The 10,996-nt window shown below is 45.3% G+C and overlaps 1 protein-coding gene across 3 annotated transcripts in view; it reads right to left on the minus strand.

Annotated features, from left to right (window-relative positions):
* Positions 1-10,401, minus strand: part of rock1 (Rho-associated, coiled-coil containing protein kinase 1) — a 37,336-nt gene extending 26,935 nt beyond the window's left edge. For 2 of the 3 annotated variants that reach the window (XM_060059303.1, XM_060059305.1), the window contains exons 1-2: positions 9,535-10,386; positions 295-376 (exon numbers count right to left, since the gene is read on the minus strand). In XM_060059303.1, coding sequence (XP_059915286.1) covers positions 295-376; positions 9,535-9,627 — 175 coding nt within the window. In that variant the 5' untranslated portion in view covers positions 9,628-10,386. Of the gene's footprint in view, positions 1-294; positions 377-9,534 lie in introns of all 3 variants that reach the window. The other variant, XM_060059304.1, reaches the window with a different exon arrangement.
* Positions 10,402-10,996: the final 595 nt, after the last annotated feature.

Below are 10,996 nucleotides of genomic sequence, written 5' to 3' on the forward strand. Positions count from 1 at the left end.
GGAACAAGCATCATTTGGGTCACTGGCCATCTATGAAAGCCTCCTTTTGTGGGCCATGCCAAAGCAACAGACACAATTGGGTGCCCTGGCCCACATAAAGGCGTTGACCCTATAACGGCCTTCTTTACTGAACCTAGCTGGGGCATAAACCCATATGCAGGTTTTTTTTAAAAGGGGGGTGGGGGTTTGATTATGAACATGTCGTAGTTGGAGACATGGCGGATGTCAGCACAGAAAGGAGGACAGGGGGGGAAGCATTGTGAATAGCTTACATTGCTGGGGTAGGGTACTTACATCTATTCAAGAAATTGTCAATGCTCTTGTTCTTCCTCAGGGCAGGGAAGTCGAGGTCATACACCAATGCGTCCAAGCCATCCTAGAAGGGGGAAGAAAAAAATGAAACGCAAAAATGTTACAATGAATTCCCCACAGTCCCCCTTGTGATTGCTGGCAGCATCCCTAGATAAGCACTGTTGTTTGGGTTCTGGGTTTGAAAGAACCCAAACAACAGTGAAATCAAATCAGTAAACCAGGCTTCTAGTTAATGTTCGTCCTAGCAATTGTTACCTTGAGGCCCTGCCACATCAAACCAATGTCAGAGAAACAGCCTGGACGAAGGCAGACTGTTGCGTTGCCTCTCGTTACCTGTGTCTTGGCCAAAGAGTTGCACCTGATCACATCGCAAAGACTACAGCCAATGGCCAACGAGCACATACGTTCTGCGCCTGTGTGAGAGGAAGTGCTCGTGCATCGATTAGCTTAGCCTGAACAGACAATTCGAGGGATCTCCCTCACCGACTGCCTCCGTCTCTGATTTAATTGCAGAATCGGCCGAAAGACCGCCAACAAGACCCGACTAGTGCCAACTGCGCAGGACACACTGCAGAAACTAGGGCCACAGACACTTGGAGTTAATAAGGATCACGGTTCTAGAAGGCCTCAGGTGAACACAATTGGTAACAAAATGAACTTTTGATGACAGTCCACTACGAAAGGGTTCGGTAGGTGATGAACCGCTTTAATAAAACGTTTTTAATTGTATGGCACATTTCATGGGGAGCAAATGATGACATGCATGTTTCCATTAACTCAAGAGAGGACCAGCTATTTGATGATCTGCCTCACAACACTCGTAGAGCTGGGAATCAGATGGACTAGCCTGTACATGTCAAGAAATATTGTCCGACCTTTTAGGGCTACAATGCTGACAGAGGGTGCTGTACATGCTACGTTCCTCAAATCCTGACCCAGTTTAACACCCCTCACAAAACAATTCAGCTGAAAATAACATTCTTGTGAAATAATAAAAAGGGTAAATACACAGAAGATCTGCTATAGCGGCTAGATCAAAACTATGACACTGATTGTGAAGCAGAACACCATAGACTGAGGGTGTGCTAGGGTTGGTGACCAGCTGTAATCATAAGGGCTAGTTAGCCTTCGGCTAGGCATGAGGGGAAGTGCAACTGGTAGGATTTAATCTAATCTGCTTTAATCCAGGATGGTTGACACATGACCGTTACACAAACACCAGCATACATGGAGTGAAGATGCCTTTAAAAGCTTGAAGATGTTGAAACAGCCCTGTTTCAGCAGGTCTCTCACACACGGTCAGCCAGTCACTGGATTCTGATCTGATCAAAGACCCTGAACTGGACGATTTAATACAAGGAGGGTCATCCCTACTCGCATGCAATGTAAAGTAACACTCTATATAGGAAAATGCACTTTCAAAGATTAAAATGTCTTTCAAAGATTAAAATAAATTATGTTGTGGTAAAAACAAAAAATGTGAATTTATGACTTTGCTTCCCATTCTTGAAGGGATATCCGGAGGTATCTGTTAAAGGCTCCATATTGCGACAAGTTGTTTAATTCCAAATCATCGTGCGTCCAGAAGGGGAGTTTGCTGGTTTAGCGTTTGCTGGGTTAGCATTTGCTCTCAAATAGCCGATTGGATTGACTTGCAGAGTTACACTAGCCTAGCACCTGTTCATCTGAGGAGAATACACCTCTAATTACTTTAAAGATTTCTAACGTTTTCCCTATGGTGGCCGCTTATTCAAAATGAGTGCCAATAACATCACAACAAGATTAAAGTTAGCCTATAAACACACTATATGTGGCGCTGTGATTATGAAGTTACCTGTGACATTGCCATGATCAGCTGCTTCTGGGTAGTCCGAGCGGAGGGTAACCGTCAGCAGCACATCACAGGCAACCGTATAATCACAGCACTGACTATCATGTTGAATAATTGGTGTGTTGTGAACTCCCCTTCTGAATGCACAATGATCAATTTCAGATTCAACAGCTCGTATGAATCTGGCTGAGAATGGCAAACGACAATAACTGATTTCACGGCAAATCACCCTATGATTCATTGTGAGGAGCGTTAAATATGGGATAAGATTGTAATATGCAAATCTCTTTATCGTGATAACAGATCCTCAAGAAAACAAGCCGCATACGCAACAAATGACATCTCTTGCATGCTCTGGATTCCCGCCCAAGATGAATTCTGCTTCGTTTGGCATCTCTGTGCAAAACAATGACACATGGTGATTCAGCAGCTCAGACGAGACGGAGGAGGAATCCTCTTAAGTGACTGCTGCTCCTGCTGAGCACTACAGTGGACGTGAGGCACCCGCCACGCCCCCACCCATAACACCCCACCAGGGGATATAAACCCTGCCAGACGCCTCAGGGATGGGGGGGAAGGAGGTGGAGGACGAGGAGGGGAGGGAGAGGGGGACAAGGCAAAAGGAAAGAATGGGAAGAGGTGTGCGGATGGGGAAGGAAGACCACAACACAGGAATTCACAGAGTCTGGATAATGAAAGAAAAACAGAAGAGTAACTGGGGCAAATGCTACGGCGCATGTAAACAGAACGGCTGAACCGAGCTAAAAAAACGAAAAACAAAAACCTCATGAAGTCAAGCCTCATGAGTTCACCCAAGGAAGGCCGACGGCAGGGGCGGGGGGAGACGCTTGTAGAAACGCAAAGGGTCCAGTGTGTTCAGGGGGGAACGGGGGGGCAGTGGGGGGGGGGGCTTGATGGTCATACAGTATGTGATTTGTTTGAAAAAAAAAAAAAAAGAGGCAGAAGAAAAAGGCGTATGAAGAGAGAGAGAGACCGTTAGGAGGCTAATCACACAGCGCCTGTGCTCAGCGGAGCACGTTTGCATAACTTCCTGCCGCAGAGAGCGCTGGACGGCCACAGCAACATTCCTCCACAGGACCGTACACGTCAGAGAGCTATTTTAAGTATGCGGCCAAACAAGTTCCCAACAAAAAGTAAAGGGAAGAAAGGGAAGGGGGTGGGGGGGAATCCATCCCAAGTACAAAGTCAAATAGGGAGCCTTATTTTCAATCAGCATGCTATTATGAACCCCCCCCCCCCTCCCCTGCACCCTGGCCATACACCTATCCCTCCCTCCTCCTCCTCTACCAAAATGAACAGTGAAGGAAAAAACAATACGGATTAAGACAGATGTGCGGGATTTACTGAAAGAATAGAGCAGAAAATATTAAGACCTTAAAACGACGGCGAACATAGGCTGGACTACAGCGCTTATGGAACTTAAACTGTGTGTGTGTGCGTGTGTGATCTTTGTGTCATGGGGACTTTCTTGTCGTTTTTATTTTACTACAAAGAGGAACAGGTACAAATAATCAATGGTGTATAATGGCAGAGAAGCAGGGTGTGCCACCATGGCACACGTACACTTAAATTAACGTCTTATCTGAAGCATGGAGTGGCGCTTCTAAAGATGTTTGTGAGTAAGTCGGGTTGGCTGCTGGGCAAGAGGAAGCAGCAACAGCCCTGTGTCAACAGGGCCCGGACACAGTGGTCCAGTGTACACCAACCACCTAGCAGAACGGTACAAGCATAAGACCAGCAGGTCATAGCAATACAATACTCCTCAATAGAAGGAGAGGAGGCAACGAATAGAGGGGACACACATGTTACGTGTAAATCACAAAATGGGAAAAATGCTTATTTATGTAGCGGGCCAACACGCATAACAAATCAAGTTCCCCACCAAGATTGCGAACTAATCATGTAGCCAATGAGCCGTCCTCTTAGGATGCGAGACTAGCCAAGAATCAATTGGAAGTAAGCACATGACAACGGTAATCAAGCTCAAAAACACATCAACGGCTCTCCAGCAATACAAGAACTGCTGCAGTGGCCAGTACTACTTGGTGGACCACAGCGCCTTCACAATTTTCCAAAAATCCAACTATAGAGGCAAACAAAAATAGACACCCCCTTGCATTAATTCAGCCACCATACATCACGACCAGGCAGGAGACACTGGAGGGCCAACAAATCATAGGGGACAGTCTTGGGAAAAATAATGGCTGGGAAAACAGACCAGGGTCTTGCCAGGGCTGGGCTCCCTCTCCTGCTTGTGGTGATGCCGCTTCGGGCGGGCGGATGGATGGATGTGCGGGTCGGTGGGTTAGTGACACATCTCTGGGATTTACTGCGTGAAACACACACGCGCTCATCATCTCACCCATTAATGAAATGTGGCAAACCTAATGAGCGGATAGTTATACTGAACACACAGGCCAAGCGCTTGGCGTAACGCGCGGCAATTATTTCTCTAAGCTTTAGGGGAAGAGAAATATGCACACAGGCTTTTTCCAGACATTTGAGTTGGGGAGTGAAAAAAGGGAAAGAAAGAAAATGTTTCCATGGGACGACACGGCCACATCTTCCCCTCGCTGCCCTGCCAGCACAAGGCATGTGGACCGGCCTGAGTCAAGCCATACATTTCACTTCCAATTCTGCCACCTCTGCGAGACAATACACTTCTCACATTCATTAGTGAGCAAAGGCTCCATAGACCGCCATTTAGGGTGCCATGCAAAGAAGGGAGAATGTATGGGCTGGGCCCGTGTAAACACAAGCGGCGGTAATGTAGGCCAATTACAAAACCATTCAGAAAATGTAATGCCACATCGCTTCCCCTTCCTAAATCGTCAACGTTGGCTTCTGGGATAGGCCTAGACAGAAATAGGGAACTAAGGGACAGTTGGGTCTATTCTTCTGTCAGGTTTATTTATGTACGCGCTGAAATAGCCGCAGTTTCAGAAACTTTGCAACCCCCTCGTAGGCAGAGTGTAGGCTACTGGCAAGCTCCTTCGCCTCCTCGGACCAAACTCTTGTGCTCAAAGCCCCGCTCACATACTCGGGCAGTATGTGATATCGACTGACAGGAGAGTCCACTTACCTAGAAAGACTGCGTGTCCAACAGTCTCGCTTGATAAACGGCAGTGACAGTGAACGCAGCCATGGCAAAACAAGGGCATTCCATTTCTTTATGAGGCCCCAGCCGAGACAGAATCACTGTCACAAAGGCTTTCATGTCAAAATATAATTGAGTTCTTGCAAAAGAGGAGCACTCTCCCGTGGTCCCACCGACCAAGTCCAGGACACAGAAAAGTTACAGTGCTTTCCCCATCTCGCATAGGACAGCTGACCTCATCCAAACAAATGTATTAACAAATGATGACCATGGATGTGGACTCACTTTAGGTTGTGACTATTAGGCCTGGGAGGCTGCTGAATCATGCGCGAGTGACACTGCAAGAGCGAAGCCCATTTCCTCAGCTACCACAGGCGATAGAAAGCAGAAGGCCTTGCGATTCACCAGGAAGAAACCGGAGGGGAAATTACCTCAGAGTGAATAGTTTTATACCTGCATTCCAGTACATGATTGCCCAGCTGAGGAACAAAAAGGTACAAATCGCTGGAGCCATTGTTAAGCGCAGGGTGAACAGCTGAGGAGCAGTTTACAAATGGCCGACCTGTATTAGCCACTCACAATAGGAGAGAGATGTGATGCTGAAACAGAAAAAACAACAATGCACACCCATTGCCCAGCACTGCCTCGCTTAACTGACATTCACACTAGTGGCAGTGCAGTTTATAATTTGATACTGTGTAATTGACATGGCGCTCCACCTTCAAACTCGACATGATGGATTCTGTTGTCAGATGTGCAATATTGTCTGTTATGACAGAGCGTCGTAACAGTCCAAATGTATAACTTGCAGAGATTGAAGGCCATAAAACCTAAAGCTGCGCTATCAGTGCATGCAACACCCTATGTTTGTCCATTCAAGACAAAGGTTACCGGATGAAGACTGCTCCCCTGCCTAGGCAGAGCCTACTGCATTGTTACATGCCTAATCACACTAATAGTTAACTTTTGTCTGCATTATTAAAGGGGAAGGCATGACAATCTCGTTGCTGTAGCATCACAGCAATATACATCCAGTCTGCTCCAAGGAATTCCAAGTTCTTATGGAGATTTCCAGTTTTAGCACGGTTGAATAATTTTGGCCCCTTTGATTTCGCCATCATAAAATGGGAACTCAAATTAAATAGATCAAAATAGTGTGTGAGCCAAATGGAGCAGATCGGACACACAAACAAACGGTGGTACCTACTATTTTGATCAACAGCAGACCTGGCAGAGAGATTAAGAAAGTTGACTTCAGTCAAAGAGGGGAAAAAGACTCAAGCCGTGGCCGTTTAAACAGCAATATATATTTGATGATTAGCCAGCCAAAATTATTCCAATGACATATCAGGCGGCATTCAACCAATTATCAGACATTCGTCCTCTCTTTTTTGGGGACAATTAATGGTAAATTGTTTAAAATAATTGACAGTCTCTCATTTAGAAATGATAAGTGAGCATTTCCGAGTGTGGGTTTGACACAAAGGTGTGGTGCCATGATAGCCTATTTCTTCAGTGCGATAAACGATATGGATGGATCGCAAAATGGTGGGGGCAACCAGCTTTTGGCCTGATCACGCCATATAGTGCTCGTACGAGGGTCTGAATCCATGGCTATGCTGGTCTGTTATTGGAGCCAGATACAGATTAAGATTCAAAGTAACATACAAAACAGCTGAAGAGTGCAGAGCTTACGTGCAAATGTTACAGCAACATCAATGAGGGCGGCAGGAAGTTTTAAGTTTACCTTAAACAGGGCCGATATCAAAACCCAACATGTCCCAGCGTATCCTCATTATTTCACTGCACAAATTTGAAAGTTGCCTGTTCCATAAAGGGCCCAAAAGAATGAGCAGACCCCACATTGCAATCAAGAATTGTTCTATTCCTCTAAGTGGGTAAATGTGTTATTGCTGTGGGTATTCAGTTTGTACCACATTGTAAAATGTTTGAACCAGGTGCACCATTAAGGCCCACAGATAAACAAACGGACATAGACAATATACACTAGCTTGACGTCGGTGAGCCTTGCCATCACAATGCAAGGAATTTGGCCTGTTCAGAATGGCTCTTAAGAGCCTGCCTGGAGGACAGTGATGGTGGGCAACACAACCCAGATAAGACCCTCCACTCTCCAGCAGAAAATATTTAGGGGAGGGAGAAGATAAGGATGACAGAGTACACCCCTGCGCTCTTAAAAGGCCACCCTGTAGCCAAGTGGGCCGGTTTGGGCAGAATGTCCCCGTCACACACACACAGGCCAAGCGGCAACACAGGACTAGTAAACCCAGGCCCGACCACCGCAAATACACACTGGGGCAATAACATAACCCCGGTCTGACACTCGGGTACAAAAAGAGGGGCCAGTAACAGGCCTGCATTGTGCTTTTCAGTGGGACCCATTACTCATAGGTAACGCATGCTAGAAGCTTGTTCATGAGTTAAATGTCCCGATTCAAGGCCTTGAGAAACATGAGTCTCTCGTTCACATAATTTTGGTTTATGGGTGCAGAGCTGAGCCCACACCCAGCTACCTCAGAGCCTGCATGCCTGTTTTCAGCATTCTATCCCTCTCTGACGTTCTCTCACTCTCTACAGACGGACAGAATGGCTCAGGGACACACAGGGGGACTCTAGCCCAGTCAAAGACAAGAGGTTATTTGATTAGCATGGAATTTTATTAAGCTGTGGGTGGAGCTGCATGGAGTGCGCCTGGGCAAAAGGCCTCCATTCATTGATCAGAGGAAGATTGCAGAGCAAGAGGGGGGGGGGGGGGGGGAGAGGAACAACACCCTTGTGTATGTAGCTGCCGGCAGGAACATTCCCCACAGCCCTTTTTTTGCCATTAAAATGCACCGTGTGTGCACTTATAGCAGAGTTTTAATTAGTTGTTTTTTTTTACTCTACAACCGGCTGAGAGGTCACCAAGACAAACCAACTTCTCTAATGGAAAGAAAGTGAGAACTAAACCTACACAAGTGTTTGCCAAAAAAACAAAAAAACTCTTCCCCAAATGTACGTGTGCATCAACAATAAGAGTGAGTCCTGTGACCTCAAGAATTTCATACAATTATAATGCTCAAAATGATCTAAATGCTAATGGAGCTCCCATGTTGTCATTACTGTTGGACCGTCAAACCTGTAAAATAAATGTACGCACAATGAGAACCCCGACACAACGCATACAAACCAACCCTACCATACCTGCAAGCACAAATCATACATTTATACAAAACAATCTCAGGAAATGGACAAAAGCCTCAAGACAATCCATTTGTTTAGAATGCCACATGATCGATCTGTACATAATCTGAGCCCTGGAACCCATCAGTGTATAGATACATCGCATATACATTTTACAAATGGATTTCTGTATTAAAAAAAGTGTGGGCCTGCCTTGTTGTGTCACCATAGCTGTGATTGTCCCAATACATAATCAACCGCTTCAAACGTCTCGTAACAACTCTTCCTGCAGTCTACTGCTGCCAGGAGTCACAGTGAGGTTGGATTGCCTGCCTCCTGTAATAAAGACCTGTGGAGGTGTTTCTAAGTGAACTGAGCATGTGGCAGCCTCCGCCTTCTGTAGACAGGAGAGCCACATCATGAGCTGTGATGCATCCATGGAGGAAACGGCTAGGCCACATTGCCTCAGACAGGTGTACTAATGCAGCTTTGTCTCCTGGGTTTTAAAACAAATGCAGAAACTGAGAAATCTAAAAGAGACTCAACTATAAACCACAGATTCAGTTTAAATAGTACCCATTTAGCTTGTCACAAAATCAAGGTCAATGTTTGTTTGTGCAGTCTCCTGCTTTACTGTTCTGAGATTGTATTCACATAATCAATGATTCGAACATGTGCCCTGCATACATATCTGACAAATTATATGTTGTTAATGGCTTAAGCCAGTAATAATACTCCCATACGTTTTCAGGGATGCTATTTTGAAATTGTGTGGAGAAACATGAATACACTCACTGATGAAACTACTATTGAAATATTTTGATAGATGGGAAGCTGCCAGTTACGTGCACGGCATGTATCCTGGGGCATATGAAAGATGAATATTCAAATTCCTTATAAGTTAAAATGCATCTAGAGTTTATTTAAAAGTTGTTACAGAGGAGGCCGGTTACCGGTCGCCTATATCTACGACAAACTGAGGCTTCAGTGTCCTCACACCTGGGTGATGTGCTCCTCCAGTGTTGTTCTGTTCCAAGGAGTAGTCTGACCCCGAACGGCTACTAAACCAGCTACCGAGCTGTAAACTCACCAAAAGACAATCGGTGTTCACTTCCGACTTGGGATCCTTCAGCATGGCATCGATTTTCTCAAACCGAGCCTCCAAACTTTCTCCGGCTGACATTTTTGCTTTTATGGTGAGTTCCACCGCTTCGCTGTGAACAAAAACCAGCCTTACGGACGAGCCAGGAGGCTAGCTAGCTTAGCAGCCAGTGGTAGCTAGCTAGCCAAATGTTCTCTTTCTTCGTGTGAGCACTGGACCGCACTTCAAAGTGTGTGAATTCTTCTCGAATTCACACAAACCACAAAACTTTTAAAGCGGTGTTCAACACAAAAATGCCACATCTTCCAATTAAAAAATATAGATCCCAGAGTGCAAGTCCACTTCAGCAGCACCAGATAAATGCGGCAACAGATTAGTCAGCCTCCACAGGATGCCGCAGAGGATAAGGGTTTAAAATTGTATGTGCATCAGACAAAAGATGAGTAAAACTTAAATGCGATAGATTACAAAGTGATACGTGTGGAAAGATTAGTCCAGGCCCATGTCCATACCCGTGCCAGGCATATGCATAAAAAAGCCTCAAACGAGTCTGACAGCTGCAAAGTAGAAGTGGTGAAAAAACTTCTTCCAAATTTCGATCAGTTTAAAACACGGTGTTGTTAAAACCCTCCCTGGCGGTCCTCCCGCTGCATGCCGAACATTGTCACTGGTCGTCGTTTGTTGTTGTTTAGGTAAGTCGTTTTTTTCGATTCGCCACGCATAAATCAGACTTCAGTTTTTGTTATTTTTCGAAAAATCAGACGATGCCCGATTTTCTCCCACAGCCTGGCCAACATGTCCGCCTTCCTGTTCAAACACCCCGGAGGAGCGACTTCAAAACGTCAAGCACTGCGCATGGGCCGCAGAGGCGCGTTCAAGGAGTTTAGGCAACATGTTGCTGCGCTCCGCCCAACATGCCGCCTGTGAGAAAATCATAACTGAATAATCCCAATACCGCGTGTATTGGGATTATTCTACTGTTTTTTTTATTCTCATTATCCATCAGAATATATTGAAGGCCGCTGATCGATCAAAATCACAATGGAAATGCAACATATTTTTGATACTCTTAGTTGAGCATCAATGAAGATATTTACCATTGACTTCCTATGAGATCCTATTCACACAAAATACAACTTCAAAGATATTCACATGTTATAGGCCTACCAGCATAATTGTAATGTTTAAAGCTTCATGTTGCACAACACACTGAATATGAAACATAACCACCTCCTATTAACATGCACCTACAACAGCTTCCCTCCTGAAATAAACAACAATTATCTGAGATTGAATGTTAATAGTCCACGGGACTGAATAATATGGGACTCCACAAAACAGACACCTTGTCCTATTGCAGAGGCTGAGGTGCTACTTGGAGCCTCTGACAGACAACCCTGATGGTAGAAATACACACTGATCTAATGATGTGATGAATTTCAGATGGCTG

This window comes from Gadus macrocephalus, chromosome 8, assembly GCF_031168955.1.
Source record: "Gadus macrocephalus chromosome 8, ASM3116895v1".
Lineage (NCBI taxonomy): Eukaryota > Metazoa > Chordata > Actinopteri > Gadiformes > Gadidae > Gadus > Gadus macrocephalus.